A 23,591-nucleotide genomic window follows, 5' to 3' on the forward strand; every position below is an offset into this window, starting at 1 on the left:
AAACAAAATATTAAGCACCAATCTTCAATAAATATACATGTGCATTACAACATAGTCTATTCAGCATCTGGGAGAAGGAAAGAATGAATGCTTAATGCATTATCACTAGTGGATAAGAGCTGATGCACTGCACCGCCTATCCAGAATATTAACAGGAAAGACCCGCAAGCTTCTAGGAATTATCTACATGCACTGGGAAAACATTTCAACATTTCCGTCTGAACCGTCAAAAACTTTTTTTTAATTTTTATTGTGTCAGTTTTTATATTTACTTTTTTTACGTGTTACTTTTTGGACATTTTTGTTTGCAATGACTTACGGTCAAATTCCTATACGGAGTAGAGAATTTTTTATCTTTCAATTTTTTTAGACGGAAGTGTTGAAGTATGTATTACTAAGGAGAGAATGCAGTGCAATCTTCACTGCAGAATGCCTGATTTTAATATGTCTACTTCCCACTGTCTATTCTATGAGATGGATACTGATCTCTCTGCATGCCACATGCTTTTCCTGCCCATGTGTCTAGCAGCGATGATCTTTGCAAGGCTCAATGATCCGCCTTTGGGTGCTCAAAGACTTAGGCAGGCAGAACCTACTTGTTACATGGACAGACACATAGACCACAGAATTTTCCTAGGTCCGTCAAATTCTTTTCTGCTTCTTTCATGTCCTTATTGATTTGCTCCATCCCTTCCTCGATGCGTTCCAGTTGTTCTGATTAAATACAAGCATTATATCCCCACAGAATGAAGCAGATGGAAAAGGACAAAGAAGAAAGACAAAACTTCAGACATTCACTGTGACAAAAACTGGACACCACAGAGCATAGTCGGTACCCAGTACCTACTTGTTACAAGGACATATGAAAAGGCCACAGCATTTCCCTAAATCTTTTAAATTTTTCTCGGCCTCCTTCATGTCTTGGTTGATATGGTTCATGCCTTCTTCAACACGATCAAGTTGTTCTGGTCAGGACAAAGGGATGACAGTGTGGAATGAAATTTTATTTGTCTTAAACAGAACATGATAAAGGACTATGAAAACGGATCTGTATAGGAGTTTCAATGCATCACAGAGACGGATGCATTGAGTGGATGTTGATCATTGGGGCTTTTAATGATTTTTTTGAATTTTTTTTTTTTGGGGGGGGGATCAAAATGGAATAAAGGAACAATAAAATGAACATGAGATCAGATTTTAGTCTACTGGACAGTTATGTAATGGTATGGGACACCTGATTTACGGTTTGCGAAGGCTCAAGACATTTTCTATTGACAAAGACTTTGTGCAACATCCAGGTCAGCAAATAATTGTTACATTATCACAAATCATTGCTATTACACAAGCCAATGAACAAAGAGCTTCTAAAGAAAAGAAAGGCGTTAGCGTAGTCAGGCAACAATTACAGACTGTAATTCATTATCGCGAAACGCTTTAGCAAAATGGAAACTGAAGTTCATTATGTACATAGATCTACATTTTGGGAAGCACAAATACGTGATAAGCTACACGGATGTCTACAATGAGAATAGCCTAGAAGCAAGGTAATACACTTAGACATTCAATGGAGATATAGATTAAGCCCTGATTGTGTAAGTGTCTTAATTCCAAGGGTATTATTATTTGGGTTCCTGAAACTAACGAAGGAAACGATGTCCGGAGGTTGACACTTATATACGCAACAAAGTGGTAACTATATGATTGTTATGGGCCAAGAAAAAAACCCATCTAAATTCTAAAATAAAGCAGCAGTTTATGAAACCAAAATTCTAATTCTTTGTTATATTATTTTTTTTATTTTTACATTGTTGTGACTTTTTATCTTAACATAAATTGACTCCTCATCAAAAATGTTTCCCTTCTCTAACCGGTGAAAAGATTTGTTCTTCCTTCTTATCATCCATGTTCTTTTCCCTAATCCCCATACTAGGTTCCCATGTTTTTGTGATTTTTTTTAAACTTATGATTGTTGACTTTCTATATATTACCTTCTAAATTTTATTTTGACCATTGCTAAATATAGTTTTTTTGTGTACACTTTTGTAGTAATAGCACCTTTAAAGAAGTTCTGGGCTTGTCTTATGTCAAAGTTTTAAAGGAATCTACCATGAAAATCAAACATTATAGACCAGGAACATTTACTCATAGATCCAGGCACCATGACTGTGGTGATATTTCTATATCTGTTATCTTCCTTCTAAAATCAACTTTTAAATTTGTATGAATAACCCAGAAGGGCTTGGGGAGGAACTGCCAGAGCCCCTCCATGCTGCAGCTTCAGAGGCTGGGAGAGCAGAGGGGGAGGTTGAGATACGGTACTGCGGGGCTCTGTTACGCCCCCAGAGCCCTTCTTGCTCATTAGTATGATTTCAAAAGTTGATTTTAGAAGTAAGGAGGCCTTGGATGACCAATCTAAGAAGATTAGCACAGTCACGGTGCCTGGATTTAATGGTAGATTCCCGTATAAGCGAGTGATACATATCCTGTGTTTGTTACTTTGTTATATTCTCAACTTGTGTGTGAAGCTCAACTTTTTCTCAATGTATTTAGGCACGCAACATGGTATGTTTGTTTTAGAAAGCTATTAAAAAGTTTTGACAACATTTATGATCAGGCAATGTAGGCAGCGACACCACATTTTAGCACTAGAGACAGAGGTAAAAAATCACGCCATGACCACCATGTTATTTCTCCAGATGTTCTCATAACCAGCGTGTCTTCCTCTGTCTCTTTTAGCAAGTATCCTGCTGGCATAAATTACATAGCGAACATTAACTTGATATGACCTAGACAGAAACGGAGTATGGTATGTTCCATATGAAATGTAAGAAATGTACCCGATAATGCACAAATATGGACAGATGAGTTCTCAACTTGTGTTGTGGGACCAGAAGCTTTAGTGGAAGAGGGTGGAGAGGACTATGCTCTAGTGATTTCCACTTTAGAGAGATTCTGTAGACTTTTCATAGCCATGTCAGATGACAGATTGTTATAGCTCTATTCATAAACAAAGTTTTTTCAGAATTTCCAAGGAAAACTTGACATAATGTTAACACTGGGGCATAGGTGTGCATATAAGAGACCATTGTAGGGTGTATATTGAAGGTATGAAAAGTGTATAATTAATGTTCTACTCCACTGCTTTTCTAGGGTGGACCAGCGTATATTTTGTGCACACCTATGCCCACAGGTCAATACTTCCTTGTTAGTCAGATACTATATAAGTGAAGCTCCCGAAAGCTGTGTTTTAGGAGAAAAGAAGAAAAGTGCATTTAATAATAATTATATCATGTTTTTTCAAGAATTTCCATGATAAAAGTATATAACAAAAAGCAATATCACTGTAGCTGCCCATTTCAAATAATAAAATACTTTTTGGCTAACCCGAATCATCGAACACCTTTTTTGAAATCCAGATTTAAGAAGATTTCACAATAAAATTAGTGGCTGTATCGTAAGAGAAGGGATCCCAAAAGTTGGACTTTGTTGTAATTAGAGATGAGTGGACCTGAACTTCCCCTTCGGGTTCAAATGTGTCCCGTGATATCTGCATATATTGACGGATAAGCTGCCGAACAGCCAATATTAAATCCCTAGCAAATAGCCATGGCTTTCAGTTGGCTTATGTCTAAGTTGTGTGGGGCACACCCAAACCCGCATGGGAAGTTCTCGTCCGCTCATCTCTAGATGTAATCTTCCAAGCTGAGACTACCCATACTCCTAGTTCCTTCATTTGGATTGAAGCTACGGGGTATGCCATTGTGGTCTCAACACTTACGTATCTCAATCCTTTCCGGACACAATTCCACTCTTATAAGAAGATTTTAGAACATGGATTTAGAAAACTTGAGGGGATACACCTTGGCCAAGGAGCTATGGGCCCATAAGTTGTCTTTTCCTTATACAAAGAGACTATTACTATAAATTATTAATATAAAGTATAATATACATTATGATGAGAGAATATTTGGTGAAGCACAAGACCATCTTGTGACTCTCCACACTTTTTCCCAATTGTGACTGATGATGCCCCACTGTACACATGATGGAAGCACTTACTCCCTCCTTCCATAGTAAACTTTTAATGGCTGTAATGGATCCATCTGGAGATCCATTGAATGTTTGTTATAGGGACCATGGTTACTTGCTGATTGTTTTAAACTTTTGGCAATTAGATAGTAATAAGTGGATAAACAAGTAAATTAGAGAGGGGGAGTCCTTTACTTTCAATCAAATAGTAAGTATAGGTCTCCAAATGTAATTAAGTACAGGCAGTCCTCTAGTTACGTACAATTAAGGTTCCATAGGTTTGTACTTTAGTTGGAACTGGTATATTTTATAATAGTGACTCCAGACAGAAATATTTTTGGATAACCATTGGATTTTCAAAATTTTGTGCTGTAATGGGACCCAGGATTATCAATAAAGCTTCATTACAGACACTTTACAGCTGATCATTGCAGCCTGGGACTAAAGTACAGGCGGTCCCCTACTTCTGACTTCCGACATCCGACTTATAGAGACGGACCCCCTCTGGACACGTTGACATCTGGTGAAGCTCTCTGAATGCTTTACTATAGTCCCAGACTGCAATGATCAGCTGTAAGGTCTCTGTAATGAAGCTTTATTGATAATCCTTGGTCCCATTACAGCTAAAATTTTGAAAATCTAATTGTTACTGGGGCAAAAAAAATTTTTGTCTAAAAGCTACAATTATAAAATATACAGTTCTGACTTACATACAAATTCAACTTAAGAACAAACCGATGGACTTTACCCCTAATCCTTTTTCCCTTTTTTCCAGTGGAGGTACAGGAGAGAAGATTGCTCTTTTTGCTCCAAGTCTGTCCACATCTAGTTTGATGGATTTTTTGTTTCTTAAGGAAATATTCCACCAGGATAAAGGATTGTAAACCAAACACAGTTTAGGCTCAACTGCAAAATTTTTTATTTTTTTTCCCTTAAAAATCAGGGCATAAGAAGCTTAAAAAAGAGCAGATCCTGTTAGAGGGGGCACACATTAGTATGTCAGTGTGCTTGGTTTACAATCCTTCATCCTGGTGGTAGATTTTCATTAAGAATCAGCTGCACTAGTTGTAGAGGCAAAGGGAAAAACACAGCTGCAAAACCCTGGATGCATAAATGTAAGAAGCATTTACTTCACATAAAAGTATGGAGCTTCATCTCAAACATCTTTCTAAATAACCTCCGTGGCAGCTAGATATGTGGCTAATGTTTTATTGCTTTCACCTTTCAGGCTGAGGTTGTTTGGATATTATACAATTAATAATTCATGTTACCGCACTAGAGAGCATTAAATATCAAAAGGTTAAGCCCAAAGCACTGGATTAAACTAATGAGAGTGTCATTTTTAGGTCTTACACTGATTAATTTCTTAATATATCTTGGAAGACTCCAAATAGCCATTTAGATAAAGTGATCTCCATTATGGACTAGAGCTGAGCAATTCTATACGTCGCTTCGTATATCTGATATGAAACAACCATTTTTGTGCAACTAATCAAATCCGATATTTTTGTGATTTGCTTCTTATGAATCTTTAAATATACTTCTGTCATTTATCCCTGAGCTTAATGAGGATACAGGCAGTCCCCGGGTTACATACAAGATAGGTTCTGTAGGTTTGCTCTTAAGTTGAATTTGTATGTAAGTCGGAACTGTTTATTTTATCATTGTAACCCCTCAGAATTTTTTTGGTCTCTGTGACAATTGGATTTTAAAAATTTTGGATTGTCATAAGAACCAGGATTAATAATACATCTTAATTGCTTAAGGATAAAGTACAGTAATTTAACAATATCCAGAGGTCCGTTTGTAACTAGGGATCGTCTGTAAGTCAGGTGTTCTTAAGTAGGGGACCGTCTGTACATGAGAAACAGTTGTAAATGAAGCAAGATGGGACCTTTTCATGAAAAATCTGTCTTCTAGAGGAAGGACGGGGCAGTTAGAACAACATCGGTTCAGACCGTTTCAATCACGGTTCATGCCTTTTGAAAAATTCTGCGAAGCTTCTTCGAGTTGATTCTTGGATGATTCACTCATTTCTAATGCTGACTTTTTATTCATTTTATTTCATTTTTTTTATTCATTCATATCATGATTGTACAATTACTTTAAATGATAAAAGCCTTTGGATACATAATAAAAGAAAATCTCTAAATGTTCAAAATACAGGCGGTCCCCTACTTAAGAACACTCGACTTACATATGACCACTAGTTACAAACAGACCTCTGGATATTGGTAATTTACTGTACTTTAGCCCCAGGCTACAATGATCAGCTGTAACAGTTATCACAGGTGTCTGTAATGAAGCTTTAGTGTTAATATTGATTCTAATGACTATAAAACATTTTTAAAATCCAATTGTCACAAAGACCAAAAAAGTTCTGGCTGGGATTACAATGATAAAATATACAGTTCCGACTTACATACAAATTCAACTTAAGAACAAACCTACAGACCCTATCTTGTATGTAACCCGGGGACTGCCTGTAGATCCAGAAATTATTTAGCAAAGACATGAGAACTGAGATTAAAAAAAAAAAAAAATCAAAATACAAAAACATATTTAGTTACAACAATTGTATAGTTGTAGGATTGTGATTTTTGTATATGTTTTATAAAATGTTGATATGTTGTATATCATTTATAAATCCCTATAGGATGTACCAGTTATCTCTCCACAGCGGTGATTTTTATTCGCTCCCTACAACAGTGAATTATTTATTAGTAAGGAAATTGCATAATGGGCTTTTACTTGTATCGATCAACCTTCAATTAAACTCAGAGGCTGCAATATTTTACCCGTCTCTGGGTAATCTAAGGGGCTTGTAACAATTATCTGTATGACTTTGTTACACACTACATAACTTATTGATGATGTGCTCTGGGGTTCGGCATCTTGTCAGCAGATGTAAGATTTTTTTTTCTAACGTTACTGCTGATTTTATTTACATAAATAATTCAGATTGCTGTTGGATGTTAATGACTAATGGCTGTGCATGCCAGTTCAGGATAATTATTTTTTTGGTTTCAAGGATCTGGAGGAACTAAACTGTAAGAAAGCAGATTTAATAAAGTTTGGAATGGTTAATAATAGGGAACATCTTGCTGTATTATATGATATAGTATAAGTAGAGATGGGCAGAGGCACACTTTAAGTTCAGTGTTCGGGCGCTCCGCCTAACCCAGACATGTTACGTGATATGCTGCAGAGCAGTCAATCAGGCAGCTTTAGGCCCCTGGCAACTAGGCATGGATGTTATTAGCCAGGAGGACACCCCTGGTCAATCACATTCATGACTGATTACTAGGGGCGTAAATCTCCCGGATTGGCTGCTCTTCAGCACATCACTCATATCTGGCTTTTGTTCGTCTTAAGCAAAGCATCCTGAATGCTGAATTTGTATGTAAGTCGGAACTGTATACTTTATAATTGTAGCTCCAGACCAAATTTTATTGACTATTTTATGACTATTGGATTTTAAAAATGTTATATTGTCAGGAGAACCAGGATTAGCAATGAATCTTAATTGCAGACACCTTTGATAACTGTTATAGATGTTTATTGTAGCCTAGGATTAAAGTACAGTGAATTACCAACATCCAGGGGTCCGTTTGTAACTAGGGGTCGTCTGTAAGTCGAGTGTTCTTGAGTAGGGGACCGTCTGTATTAATGTGTTTGTCTTTAGACCAGTGCAGAGAAGAGGACAATCCTCTACATTAATCCCTGTGTCTGCTGCTGGATGATTAATCTGAAGCAGTCATACTTTGCACCTCCTATAAATTGGTCTACCCAACAATCTGGGCTGACGTTCCGAGGCGGTAATTTGTCCAGGGCCCCCAGTCCTAAAGGGGCCCCCTTATATGGACTTTTGTAGGCAGAGGATGTATTGCTCTTGTAATACCTCTTGGTTAAATGCCTGGGTAAAGATGCTTATTATCTATCTCCTGTTTATATATCTATCATCTATATGTCTAGTTATCTATCTCCTACAATTTGTCTATTTCCTGTCTATACATCTGTCTAACCATAAATCCATCTAGCTTTTTGTCTATTTATCCATATATCTTCTTTATATTTATCTCCTATCTATTATCTATCCATCTATAAATTGATCTTCTATCATATATATATACTGTATATATTTATTTATTTATATATCTATCTTCTTTCATCTATCTATATATAATTGACTTTATATTTATACATCTATAAATCTGTCATCTTCCAATTTTATCTTTTATCATCAATCCACCTATCATCTGTCTATCTCCATATTACAGTTCGCCTGCAGCTCATTTGCATATAATTTTCCAACAGTGAATAGGTAAGATTTAACATAAAAGAGGGAATTTTAGAAAGGATATTTCAAACCCTACCTGAGGGTGCAAGCAGATTAGAAATGAAGAACTGGTGACAGGTTCCCTTTAAGGTTACCTATGGCAAAGTGTAGGTGAATCTATATAAGAAGGGGTGGAATGTTGTGTCCTAGTTGATAACATTGCCTTTGCTTTTGGATGGAACCTTGGCGTAAATTTGTGCAGGGTTTTTCTCTCCAAATATATTGAATAGCTTGCAGACATGGGTCGAGGGAATTGATCAAGGATCATTAAAAGATAAATTCAAAATTCAAACAGCAAACCCTTCTATCCGTGTTAGCAAAATATATCATAAAGAGGTGTCCATATAATTTTTTTGGTAGGGGAGCAATATCAGAGAACAACATTTACAACAATCCCATAAATATACGGGGACCACAGCTTCTACCCTGTATTATGTGACCTGGTCCCCTCCTTTAAGACAAACTAACTAGAAGATAATTTTCCAAATTTGCCTCAAAACAGGTCTCATTGTGAACCTATTGTGTAATTTTTACATGCAGAAGGGATCCAATAATTCAACAGGCCCATTCAGCAAATTAGAGATTTTTGCTGGTTTATAACTTGCGCCCTAGGAAAAAAACAATAGTGTATTTCATTTTTATAAGACCAACCTTTAGACACTGGTCACCTCTGACTACCCCCAATAATAAAGGTTTATTGTTTATATATATATAGGTGTATACTGAATTCACAAAATGTTCTAAAAAATTGAAATATCGCTATTTTTGTTTTTACTCTTGGGGGCAGCACCTTAGTCCCATAGGTTAGTTTATGGTGTTCCCTAATCTCCGTAACTGCAATACATATGGAACGGAGACTTTGTACGTTCCATATGTATTGTAATTGTTTACATGTACATGTTTTCTTTCCGAAAAAGGAAGGAATCTCCAAGCCCCATATGGCTGTTGCCAAGGTGTCCCAAGAGATATTGATACATACATAAACAAAGCTAACAAGGACCTTAGAGTCAGCAGAAGGGGAGAATAATGGGGGTCCGTCATCAGTTTTGGCTTTGCAGCGATGGGTGACATGGGAATCTAGAAATATACTTGAGTAAACATGTACTGTATGAATATATACCTTGGTGGATTGTTTAGCAGTATCATGAGAAAGTGAATGGTTAATCCTGATGCTTGCTTCTCCCAGTGTGGTCCCTAATACTAAAGTGTCCTCATCTCTGCGCAATAAAGTTCATCGTGCCATAGTGGTCTCCGAATTTCACCTTCTAGCTGTCAATCACAGCAGAAGGGAGGGATTGTGGAGCACTTTATTGTTAGTAGAGAAGAGCGGACCCGACATTCGCGATTGGCTTCGGGGGTTTGGTCTCGCAACCCGGACATATTGCTTTATTGGCCGCCGAACAGCCAATCCGGCAGATTGATGCACCTAGCAACCAGTCGTGGCTATAATTGGCCAGGATTATCCCCCAAAGCCTAGTTGCTAGGGGTGTCAATTTGCCGGATTGTCTGTTCGGCCACGCAATATGTCTGAATGAACCCAAACTACAAACCAGAATCCGAAAGTTGGGTCCGCTCCTCTCTACTCTCCGCCTTTAGGGAAAGGTCCTGCTCCTACGGTATGTTTCACCCAATTGGCATGTGTCCTTCTTACACTGCAAATTTTCCATATACTCCCTTAAATTTACGTAGTATTCCTCATATCCACAGCCCTGTTCTCCCTCTCCCTCTCTTGATCTACTGTCTTTTATTGTTGCTCAATTTCTCCAAGCTTTTTTAAGCAAAAAAACCCTCAGCTTTTAAATGATATTATTTAATTGAAAAAGTTTTCTTTGTAGCTTAAAAAACGGAGCCTTTAGATTATATAAGTTAATTGAACCCAGCACTATTCAACTCGGCACGTTGTAAAAAAGGAACATATTGTAGAGTAGAAATCTGTCATTTATTTCTCCTAACAACCCTTCACTTGCCATTTTCGTATTTTGGCCAGTGTTGTTTGGAAGATAAGATAATGAAAACTATAAATTAGGGAGACAGTTACTGGAGAAGAGAGAATGCAGATGATGCCATAAAATATTAGGAATGGGATCATTACTGTCTGTTATGCGGAAGAATTCAAATGAATGTGTATAATAATTGTCCTAATCATCTCTCTGCCTTATAGAACACTCAAAATAAATTATATGTTTTACCTTTTGTTACTTTGCAACATACTACCCAGGGTATGTCTGCAGGCCCCACGTGGGGATCCAAAACAGTCCAGTCTGTGTCCGAAACAGTTCCCAAACAAGAATTCAGCAATAGTACTTGCTCATTCATTAAAGGAAATCTACCTTCTAAATCTATCATGATAAACTGGGACACTTACTCATAGATCCAGACACTGTGACTGTGGTAATCTTCTTATATTTTTCATCTATGGCCTCCCTCCATCTAAAATCAATTGCTAATAAGCCAGAAGGGCTCTGTAGCTTCACAGACTGTAACACTTTGCAGGAGCAAAAGTAGGGGGATGTGATGAGGGCAGGGGGAAGGGGACACAGTGAAACTGTCTGTGAAGCTTCAGCACAGTGGGGCTGTGGTAACGCCTTCCAGAGCCCTTCTGGCTCATTAGCATCATTTTAAAAGATGATTTTAGAAGGACAGAGGCCATGGATAACAAACATAAGAAGATTACCACAGTCACTGAGTAAATGTCCCTAATTTATCACGATGGATTTTTATGGCAGATTTCCTTTAATGTTTTGGCACTGATTAACTCCCTATATGGAGTTTCCACTATTTTGTCTCACTGATGTGAGGATATAATCTACTGAAGCCACCTAATAGTTAACATTTCTAAGGTAAAGTCTACAGATGGAGTTAAAAAACACTCAATGGGGCACATTTACTAAGATCCTTAGTATCTGTCAGACTTTGCACGGAACTGCACGTGTATTTAAGAAGTGTCTGCGCCAGACTTGTGCCGTTTTGTGCTGCGGCTGCATTAGTCTTCATGCGACACAAATTTCTCCACTGAAGGGCGCTTTCTGGTGCTCAGTCGGACCTTGCGGCAGATTTATCATGCAAAGTCCGACAGAATGGTGTTGCACGCTCCATGTTAAAGGTGCATCAAAAAAAAAAAGTGGTGCACTCTGGCACACTCCCCACTACAAACATGCAAACTGCACTGTTCTTAGTAAATGTGCCCCAATATCCCAAAAATATTGTAAAAAAAATCTGTCCATGTAAAATTTTCAGCTAATCCGACAATGCGTGAATTATAAAGGCACTGTTCACCCCTATAAAATATACATATGTCTCTCCTTCTCTGACCACTTGGCTAAAGATATTTACTTTATGCATTACAACGCCCAAAAAAGTAATACACCTGTGTTTTTTTTTTTAAAAGCTGGTCTCTCACTCCACTTATTTTAGGATCCCTTAAAGGGGCTATACCAAGTTAGCAAGTTAACCCCTATTGACAGCAGAGGGATAGCAAGATGATCAGCGAGGGTCCAACTAGTGGGACCCCATCGATCACAAGAATTGGACTCCCAGCAATCCAGAATCATTTGACTATTGAGTTGAGCAGAAGAACGAGCAAATATCGCTCCATTCTATAGTATTGGGAGTGTTAGAAATTGTAGAGCACAGCGCACTCTGGTATCTCCAGCATGGGAGTGCAGGGGATAGCTGATTACTGTGCTCAGCAATTTCCACCACTCTTTATTTCATGGAGCGGTAGGATACTTGCTTGTCGTGCTGCTTCACGAATTAATGAGAGTGGGTCCCGCGTTCTCCCTATTTTCTTGTGATCGATGGGGGTCCCATCAGTCGAATCCTCACTGATCAGCTTGTTATCCGCTATTCTGTATCCCTTTAAAGGAACACTCCAGTAAAAGCTAATTCATTGAGGTGTAGGACCTGAAGGGAGGAGCAGGACTCATTTTCATTTTATTTCTAGAACGTGGTACGACCTAAAGTCCTGCTCCTGCCTTCAAGCCCTGCACAAAGTATAATTCAATGAATCTGCAGTGACTGAAGTGTTTCTTTAAGTCAACAGGAAATATGAGGGTGCGTTCACACGATTCTCTAGTGTTGCGTTTCCTTGGCCGATTGCATATAAGTTTTCAGTGATAATACTATTGGCCACATTACATGGTATTTCCTTTACATAAAGAACACCAAAACAGCAGTAAATTTGGAAAGATTAGTTATAGTAAATAGTGAATAAAGCAGAATAATCAAGACATATAAGATAAGATCATTAAATATATAAAATCATATACTGTAGGTCCCTTAAGGAGCATCCACATGTTCCAGCTGAAGTTACATAAGAGCCCTGACCAATCACTATGGGTTATAGTACAAGCAGTCTCCAGGTTACGTACAAGATATGTTCCGTAGGTTTGTTCTTAAGTTGAATTTTTATGTAAGTTGAAACTGTATACTTTATCATTGTAACCCCAGTCAAATTATTTTTGGTCTCTATGACTATTGGATTTTAAAAATGTTGGCTTGTCATAAGAATCAGGATTACCAATAAATCTTAATTATAGACGCCTTTAATAACTGTTACAGCTGTTTATTGTAGCCCAAGGCTAAAGTACAGTAAATTACCAACATCCAGAGGTCCGTTTGTAACTAGGGGTCGTATGTAAGTCAGGTGTTCTTAAGTAGGGGACCGCCTGTATAAATATGCCTTAGAAATTTCCCAAAATAATATCACTGGACAAGGGAACAACAACTGGAACGTGTGGACACAAGCCCAATGTTAAGCTTTAGTTTAGTTTTGAGTAACGGCACAGAATTTCTAATACACTACGAGCAGCCAGTCAAACTACTATTCTACTGCAAAATAATAATACAATGAATAGGTGATGAGTGGAAAACTGAAGTGACAGCGTTAACCCCCTGAACATCATCTACCGCGGGGTCTTATATAGAATTATGGTCAGGTGTCTACAATTACTTTAAGAGAATGTCATAAAAATGACCGATAAAAGATGTAGCAGAAGTTTACTAGGGTTAGGCATGGAAAGTCGCTTTACTGAGCGGAGTATTTGAAATGCAGGACCTTGGACCTGCAACATGTCTTGTACATAAATATATGGTTTAATGGCTGAAATACTAAATTATTCATATTTTACTAGCATTACACTTGCATTACTAAATGCAAATGCACATTATATGTGCTGTAGCCAGCAGGGGATCACCCTATGGAACATCCCAAAAGGGATGACTTTATAAGACAACCATCTAAAGGGGTTGGCCACTTTACCTCATGTTTTTGTGTAATCTGTGTGTAAGTTTGGGAGCAGGATATGAGGTAATTTACCAATATACATCTATGAATAGTTGTGCTCTGCTTTCTTGATATGTAAAGTGAAGCCTCCTGTCTTTTACCTCATCAGCCAGAGATTCCTGTCCATAATATGGCCGCAGATGGAGGGTCATGTGATCTAATCTGTCCATAGAAAATCGCCCTGCCAGGACTCTAAAATATATTCATGAATACTATCTTAAAGTCCTGGCAGGGCGATTGTTTATGGACAGATTAGATCACATGACCCTCCATCTGCAGGTATTTTATGGGGAGGATTGTCTGGCCGATGAGGTAAAAGCAGGAGGTTTTCTGGTTTGGTTTTCTCATTTTGTCTCTCATAGTTGAGATCTACCTATAATGTGAATTACTTCCCTCTCTCTTCTTTTTAAGTCAAAGAACTTGCACAATTGGTGGCTGACTAAATACGTTTTCCCCACTTGTAGATGTACATTGGTAAATTACATAAGATCCTGCAGATCTTTGAGTAACATAACTACCACCAGTCAACCAGAAGACAGGAAAGCATTGGTTACGTAGTAGTCAGGATCCACCTTTATTTTATTGCTTACCATAATAGGAAATTGCATGCTAATTTTTTTTTTTTAAATCTCAGAGTTTTCTTCAAGTAACTTACCTCCTTGCTCATCCAACATAACCAAGGTCCTGATTCCAGCATCTTTGCTCTAGTTCCCCAAGAAGAGATAGAGAAGCAAAAAAGAGACGGAAAGAAAAGTCAGTGACAACCGAGATTGAGAAAAAAGGCAAAGTCATATATAGACAGAAGAAAGGTTGTAAGGAAATCATCAAAACTGGAACAGAACCATAACAAACATACTGAACAGCCCAAAATATACACCTGTAAAAGTTTTTAAGATCCAATTTGTTGAATGGCTTAACTAAAGACTCACAAGTGCCAGGAAAAAAGTTTAGCTCAAGGTCCCCCTAATGCCCTTCAGTAACTTTCAGTGTTCACATAGCCCATTTATGCAGAACTAGCAACCTGGAACTTTGCCATGGTCCTCAGAAATGAGGGACATAGGGGGATATTTATCAGGGCTTCTGCGCCATGTAAGCCCTGAAATGCTAGTTGGGACGGCTGGCCAGGGGTGGGCACAGCCGGCGGGGAATGGGCGTTCCCCACCCTGCGCCTGTGCACTTGCTGTAGCCAGCAAAATTGGCCTGGTGTAGAGACAAACACTGCGCAGGACCCCACCAGTTATATCAAGAGGCCGAAGCCCTGCTCCCCTGGAGCAGTGGCAACAGCCTCCTTATTTCTTCAGCACACACCCGCTGAACGAATCGGCACTGAGATAACATCATCATGTATACCGACTTTAGAGCTGACGTGTAGAGCGAAGAGCGCTGTTTCAGAGAAGCGGGGAAAGGTGAGTTTTGGATTCTGTGCTCCCGATGACTGCAGCATAGGGTCAGATAACAACAGGAGCCAGAGGGTGATCATTTGTAACAGTGTCTTAAAGCGACACTAGTACAATTGATCCAGGGACCAACATTTTTTTCCAGTGCCGAGTGGGCCCCTCCAGCACAATTGGGCCCCAGCAATTGCCTGGGTAAGCCACTCCTTCACTCCCACTTGGTGTAGAGGTGGTCTGAAGGGAGAAATGATCACTATTCCTAGAGGTTTGTAATGAATTGCAATTATTTCAGGGCTTGTACGCTAGAAAATCTACAAGCCTGATAAAAGTCCCCCAATGGCTCAGCTCTATGTAAAATGGATAAAGATACAGCAACTATATGTATGGTAGATTTCTCTAATATTGCATGTATACCAGCTGCACACAGGAGAAGTGATCTCCATATACATCTTCTCTGAATGTAGTGACAATATAGTAAAAGAGAATTATGTAACCCTGACAGCTGCATATTTCTCTATAACCTCCGTTACTTGACAGTATACTGACCTAATGCTACTTTTAACACTAAAAGGTTATTGATGTTTTAGAGGACAGAACTGGGCAGATTGTTTCATAAATCTCAGTGCAGAGAGTAAGGATGAAAGATTCACAAAGCCTAATTGTGAGTTTTCAAAGAAGGGCTACTGCAACCTTTACAGTAATACCACAGGTTCAAAATCACATCCAGTAGGTGACATGGCTCCATTATGGATAGAAACAATAATGCTAATCTGAAATGTGAACAATGCCTTATAGTAATTTTTCATATCTATAGTCTTATGAATTCTAAGTTTCTTAAACAATAGTTTCATTCCACCACAGCAAATATAGATCTTAAAATTACAAGAAACATTTCATAAAAGGAAAAGCCTATAAAAAGAAGAAAGTTTGCTGCCTCCCCCCCCCCTCCAGAAAAAAGAAACCCCCAGAATATTGTCTGTGAATCATATTGAGTGAGACACTTCTGATAAATCTTCCCCAATGTGTTTTAATAAATTAATTAAAGAAATTTAATTGAATGGGGACAAATCCATAAGACAATTTGTACATCACAATCTCAATCCTTCTTCCTGAATAACAATCTATATAGTAGAATCTACCAATATCTTCACAATGGTGAAAAGTAACGCCAAAATCATTCAACCCTATCGAGGTATTTGTATCATTGCATATCTCCAGTTCTGCCATTCAAGTCAATGGAGCGTTACATAGAATGCTGGTTCTGAGATTTTGGTTTACAATCCTGGTGGTAGATGTTCTTTAAAGCAGTGGTCCCCAACCCTTGTATTCGAGGACCATCTGCACTTAAAAAATTTTTTCCAGGGACCTGAGCCATGTGTGTCCAGCAAATACCCCAACCCATATAAAGTGTCATTTTCTGCAACCCCCTTCTTTGTAGCCCCCCTAAGTGTTCCCTGCACCCATAGTAATGTCCCTTGCACAGCCCCCATAGTAATGTCCCCTGCACAGCCCCCGTAGTAATGTCCCCTGGACAGTCCCCATAGTAATGTCCCCCATAGTAATGTGCATTTGCACAGCCCCCATAGTAATGTCCCCTGCACAGCCCCCATAGTAATGTCCCCTGACCAGCCCCCATAGTATTGTCCCCTGCACAGCCCCCATAGTAATGTCCCCTGACCAGCCCCCTTAAAAATAAAAAACTGTATACTTAGCTCTAACGATAGTGCGCGCACAGGCAGGGCAAAGAGGAGCTTTGGAGGTAACTATACAGTTTTTCTTTTTAAGTTCTTTTGGCCCCATGGTTGGGGAAAGGAAATATACCATCAGTTTACTGATGGTAGATGTGTCTTAATAAGAAGAACACTGTCCATCAGAACTTCTTTTATTATAACTCTATTTTCCAAAATCACGGAAATACAGAGTTATAAAAGTTATGCTAATTACCCTGGGGCACTCCCCCTGTAGTGCTGGTGGTCCTGCCTGTTTCCTGCTCTATGCACGCAGAAGGGTGGGGGGCAGGACTGGGCAAGACTGCTAGCGCTACAGGGGAGTATATATGTAACATCTGTGCCAAGACGTCCCTCTATCCCCAGTTGACAGAATAAGTGGCATTAATTTGTTTGTGTTTCTGGTGTGTGAACTGTGGATTAGGTTTCTGTATTTGGATTGATTGAGCCACACCATGCTGTCTGGTTGCGGTTGCACTGTTGCTTGATAGGTTCTTTATAATATAAATTAAAATGCGATTGGGATAAGTAGCCAAAGCGTTCAGGCTAATTTGCATAACTTTTATAAATATACTTCCGCAGCATATAGATTTATAATAAAAGAAGTCCTGAGGCACAATGTTCGTCAGAAACTTTTTATTCGGACACATCTACCATCAGTAAACTGTCCTTAATGACCACTAAGTATAAAAGAGAAGAAGGCATCCCAAACTTTTCATACTAAGTGGTTAAATCTATATTTCTTTTAGACATTTTTTGTGCTTCCATGTATTATAAAAGAGTCTGGCGACCGCAGGAGAAGTAAGTGACGCACATAATGATGTGTTATGGCACAATGTCACGTCCTCCAGTCAAAGAAGACGCTAAGGAGAGTTGTCAACTGCCTAGAGACGCTCCGATATTATGCAGACAAGTTTTGTAGACAGGCATTTAATGTGAACACTCAACATAACCTAGTAGTGTCAAAAAATACATGATGGCAAGAGAATATTTAGTCATTTTAATTAATAAAAAAAACTGAGCTTTTTTAAGTACTCATTCTCTGTTAGGATCTACCATAACTAAAAACAGTATTCAGCGAAGTCATATCAATGACCTATCATAGTGCTGGACCTTCACCGGCTGCCTGAATCAATGAGAGTCAACGCAAATGAAGGAAGAGCTCTATTCTCTGTGTAGTGGCCGGCCCAGGTAACTGCAGCTTAAATAAATGGGAGATGGTCTGCAGTAACCCAGTTGTCTGAATGTTAAACCTCCACCGATCTCATATCTAATCCAATGACTAAAAACCTTTAATACATACTTTTTCTAATAATAAAACAAACTACATACAGGGTAAGTATTGACAATGAGTCAAAATCTTACCAGGACTACAGATCACCACAGCATTTATTTGAAGAAGTAAACACCATCAAAGACTGCAGAGGAGTATGTGGCTAGGATTGTACCCTAATTGTTGTCTGGTTTGGTCGGCACTCGGAGATTCTTACCTCGTGCTCGTGGATAGGGGTAAAGGTATCCAATAGAAGAAATGATCCCGGCACTTCGAGGTAGATCAATTATATATTGGTTTTTAATTATCAAATTTTCAAAATGATACAAAGCATATCGCGGTAAACGCGTTTTTCGGCTCTGACCGAGCCTTCATCAGCTGATTTGCTAATGTTAATCTCAGTCCTTATAAAGAGTATCAATATCCAATGAAACAATGACTCGTCATAGACCGCGTCACTCGTCATGTGACTCCCGGGTCAGGTGATTAGTCCAGCATATGCGTCATCATTCACATGATTCAGTCATGTGATCTATCTATCGTGATGTGTTAGTCCGGTACATCTTCGTGGGCATGCCGAACAAGTGCACAACAGAACTCAAGTGGGTAAGTAAACAACAAGAATATTGTCATCTAGGACTCATAATTCAAAACATTAATTACATTTAGTCATAAAGTTCTCAATGAAATTAGAACATAAAAAGAAGGAAAAAATACATGTACATATTTCACGATGGATCAAAAAAAACAAATGTTAAAGTTAGTCACTCTGACAAATAATGCAGTGGCATATTGGTTAGTATTTAGATAAGGCTCTATAGGGACACAATATATTTATATGGGAACCATATATTTATATGGACAACATAAATCTACCATTAGACGAGAAAACCTATTATTACCAGTACCTGCACATTTTAAAAAATGTAACCATACACTACCACAACTGAAATACCAGGTCATTGATAAAATCAATCCTCCGAGAAGAGGCGGAGATATCACCAAATTGCTTCTACAGAAAGAGGCATTTTGGATACACGAACTTAAAACTTTGGAACCATTTGGTCTCAATAGGGATTATGAAATTTGCAATTTCTAGTCTGACCCTTTATTATTCTCTTCCAGACACAGAATACTTGAACTTCCTTGATTTTAGGAAGAAGAAATGGTATGAATCCCATATAAATATATTGTGTCCCTATAGAGCCTTATCTAAATACTAACCAATATGCCACTGCATTATTTGTCAGAGTGACTAACTTTAACATTTGTTTTTTTTGATCCATCGTGAAATATGTACATGTATTTTTTCCTTCTTTTTATGTTCTAATTTCATTGAGAACTTTATGACTAAATGTAATTAATGTTTTGAATTATGAGTCCTAGATGACAATATTCTTGTTGTTTACTTACCCACTTGAGTTCTGTTGTGCACTTGTTCGGCATGCCCACGAAGATGTACCGGACTAACACATCACGATAGATAGATCACATGACTGAATCATGTGAATGATGACGCATATGCTGGACTAATCACCTGACCCGGGAGTCACATGACGAGTGACGCGGTCTATGACGAGTCATTGTTTCATTGGATATTGATACTCTTTATAAGGACTGAGATTAACATTAGCAAATCAGCTGATGAAGGCTCGGTCAGAGCCGAAAAACGCGTTTACCGCGATATGCTTTGTATCATTTTGAAAATTTGATAATTAAAAACCAATATATAATTGATCTACCTCGAAGTGCCGGGATCATTTCTTCTATTGGATACCTTTACCCCTATCCACGAGCACGAGGTAAGAATCTCCGAGTGCCGACCAAACCAGACAACAATTTGACTACATTCAGGTACGTGCACCGGATTTAATGTCATCCAACACTCTGAGCTTCAACGATGAGGAAGCGGAGCGAATTATTTCACAAGCGACAGCGTCAACTGACTTCTTACAAGTCCCGACGAGTGAATATAAAAGAAGAGATTGGGAACGAGAAGCTAGGAGATTGACAGCCTATGAACTTCACGCCACTACTTTGGCGGAATACTTCCGGGTAGGCAGAATTCCTAGAGGCCTGAGGGTACATCTCCGCCCTACATTCTTTGCTGAAGACCCGGATTACATAAAGAAGTTCGAGGGCATACTCAACAAGTGTTCTATGGACATTATCTTATTAACAGTCGATCATTTGCAACAATCGATAACAAAATTAAAGGAGGAAATCAAGACTACTGAACAACAGTTAGAGGATTCCCTCCCTAAAGAGGAATTTGAAACCTTGAAAACATCAGTAAATAAATACTTGGAAGACTTTAAGACGGAAACCCAAGAAAAAAAGAAGAAAAAGTTCATTCGAGACTCCGAGGACTACTTATTGAAAAGAATTTATAAATGGCAGGAATCACCAGGTTCCTCTTACCCAATATGGAGACCTACAAGGAGCGGCTACGAGTCATCCAGCTCCGGCAGCGATCGACAATACTTGAGAAAGGATGGCCGCCCTTTTTCCAGGAGGGGCCGACCACCAGGACGTACAAGAGGACGAGGAGAGCGGGGCGACATCATTCGAGAAAATCCGGTATTGACGAGATCACAGGTACGGAATTACAACCCCCCTCCTTAGTAATAAACATTTCCTCTGAAAGCCTCTCGCTAGAGGAAATCAGAGTATTACAGAAAGGCTTGTCCTTTAGTCCAATAGGAACCATGGACACATTCAATCTAGATGTAGATCTTCAAAGATTTTTTCGAAATATCAGATTGAAAACTCATTTTTCGATGGAACCAACTCCCCAACGATCTGGGGACATGACTGACATTGATGAAACTCTTACTTTATCTGAGTTGGGTCTCTCTGTGAAGAGCAGATATAACCCGCCCAGATCACACCACCCAGTGGAAACTTTTGTTTTACTAGTCAACAGAGATATAGAAAAGGTAACGACTGAAATTAAGAAAGGCACCTATCGTGTCAGTCAAAATCTTTCCACATCAGAGAAGCGGGCACTTAATGATCTACTTCACAAAGAAAATATCATAATTAAGCCTGCAGATAAGGGCGGCTCCATTGTAATTATGGACAAATCCACTTACAAAAACGAGATCAACCGCCAACTCTCTGATGGTGACACATATGAAATATTACCAAGAAATCCGACCATAGAAATTAAGAAGAAAATTGATGAGTTAATAGCTAGATATAAACATGGAAATATTATAGATGATAAACTTGCTAAATATTTACAAAAGGAGTCACCAATTATTCCAATTTTTTATGTACTGCCAAAAATACATAAATCCCTACAGAACCCACCGGGGAGACCGATAGTATCTTCCATGGATTCTCTTCTTTCTCCATTGGCAAAGGTACTGGAAAAATTGTTGACCCCTTTGACTAAACAAACACCTTCTTTTCTTCTTGACACAGGTGCCTTTCTAGAAATCATACGAGGAATTTCCAATATTACACCTGAGAGTTGGCTAGTCACCATTGACGTAACAAGTCTATACACCTCCATCAATCATGATAGAGGTGTTCAAGCGATTGAATGGATACTCCAAGATAGTGTCTATAACAATGAACGTAAAATGTTTATTTTAGAGAGCTTGGAATTAATTCTGTATAATAACTTCTTTATGTTTCAAGATGAATTTTATTTACAGAAACGAGGTACGGCCATGGGGTCGAATGTGGCCCCCCCATATGCAAATTCGTTTATGGCCCATTTCGAGAATCAATACGTCTATCAAAATTTGCTATTTGTAAACCATGCCAAAACATGGAAGCGTTTCATAGACGATATATTTTGCATATGGGAGGGGCCACTCGACACCCTTTTGAACTTCTTAGAAGACCTAAATTCGGTATGGGAGGAGTTGAAGTTTACCATGACTTACAGTCAACATGACATAACCTTTCTCGACACCAGAATCTTTAAACAAGAAAATGGCACCTTACTTTCAGATATTTTTAGAAAGGATACAGATCGTAATAGCCTTTTACATTTTGATAGTGCCCACCCCCTTTCAGTTAAAAAATCGATTCCGAGATCTCAATTCCAACGAGTAGACCGCATAGTTTCGGACCCCACTCTTAAAACAATCAGGTTAGAAGAGATGGAAAAAAGATTTATACAAAGGGGATATCCACAGAAATTATTAGAAGAGTCAAAACAAACGTTATCCACCAGAATTAGATCCACTACCATTTCACGCCTCCCATTTGTAAGACAATATCATCCCTTAATGTATAAGATTGATGGCATCATTAGAAGACACTGGCATCTACTTAAGGACGCATATCATAACATTTCAGAATTCCAAGAACCCCCTTTAATTTGCAATAAAAAACTCCCTACGCTACAAAACAAATTAGTGAGAGCGGACTTAGGCAGTGACAAGAAGTCGATTAAACAAACCTTGTTGGCACCAAAGAAGAATGGTACGTTTCCCTGCTTAAGCTGCCAACAATGCAGCAACGTAAATAAAAGTGACACATTTTTTCATCCTCATTCAGGACGAGCATACAAAATAAAAGGCTTCTTTACCTGCCACTCCAAAGATGTTATCTACATCATTAAATGTCCGTGCGGTCTCCTATACGTTGGTGAGACACGCCAGCGTGTGGGCGACCGCATTGGACAACATAAATCTACCATTAGACGAGAAAACCTATTATTACCAGTACCTGCACATTTTAAAAAATGTAACCATACACTACCACAACTGAAATACCAGGTCATTGATAAAATCAATCCTCCGAGAAGAGGCGGAGATATCACCAAATTGCTTCTACAGAAAGAGGCATTTTGGATACACGAACTTAAAACTTTGGAACCATTTGGTCTCAATAGGGATTATGAAATTTGCAATTTCTAGTCTGACCCTTTATTATTCTCTTCCAGACACAGAACACTTGAACTTCCTTGATTTTAGGAAGAAGAAATGGTATGAATCCCATATAAATATATTGTGTCCCTATAGAGCCTTATCTAAATACTAACCAATATGCCACTGCATTATTTGTCAGAGTGACTAACTTTAACATTTGTTTTTTTTTTGATCCATCGTGAAATATGTACATGTATTTTTTCCTTCTTTTTATGTTCTAATTTCATTGAGAACTTTATGACTAAATGTAATTAATGTTTTGAATTATGAGTCCTAGATGACAATATTCTTGTTGTTTACTTACCCACTTGAGTTCTGTTGTGCACTTGTTCGGCATGCCCACGAAGATGTACCGGACTAACACATCACGATAGATAGATCACATGACTGAATCATGTGAATGATGACGCATATGCTGGACTAATCACCTGACCCGGGAGTCACATGACGAGTGACGCGGTCTATGACGAGTCATTGTTTCATTGGATATTGATACTCTTTATAAGGACTGAGATTAACATTAGCAAATCAGCTGATGAAGGCTCGGTCAGAGCCGAAAAACGCGTTTACCGCGATATGCTTTGTATCATTTTGAAAATTTGATAATTAAAAACCAATATATAATTGATCTACCTCGAAGTGCCGGGATCATT

General features: G+C 38.6%; 1 protein-coding gene across 2 annotated transcripts in view; it reads right to left on the bottom strand.

Annotated features, from left to right (window-relative positions):
- SNAP25 (synaptosome associated protein 25) overlaps positions 1 to 23,591 on the bottom strand; it is a 75,006-nt gene that overhangs the window by 13,216 nt on the left and 38,199 nt on the right. The window contains exons 4-5 of one of the 2 annotated variants that reach the window (XM_072140468.1): positions 14,308 to 14,356; positions 597 to 714 (exon numbers count right to left, since the gene is read on the bottom strand). In XM_072140468.1, the coding sequence (XP_071996569.1) occupies positions 597 to 714; positions 14,308 to 14,356 (167 nt within the window). Of the gene's footprint in view, positions 1 to 596; positions 715 to 847; positions 966 to 14,307; positions 14,357 to 23,591 lie in introns of both variants that reach the window. The other variant, XM_072140469.1, reaches the window with a different exon arrangement.

Source organism: Engystomops pustulosus, chromosome 3 (genome assembly GCF_040894005.1).
Source record: "Engystomops pustulosus chromosome 3, aEngPut4.maternal, whole genome shotgun sequence".
Classification (NCBI taxonomy): domain Eukaryota; kingdom Metazoa; phylum Chordata; class Amphibia; order Anura; family Leptodactylidae; genus Engystomops; species Engystomops pustulosus.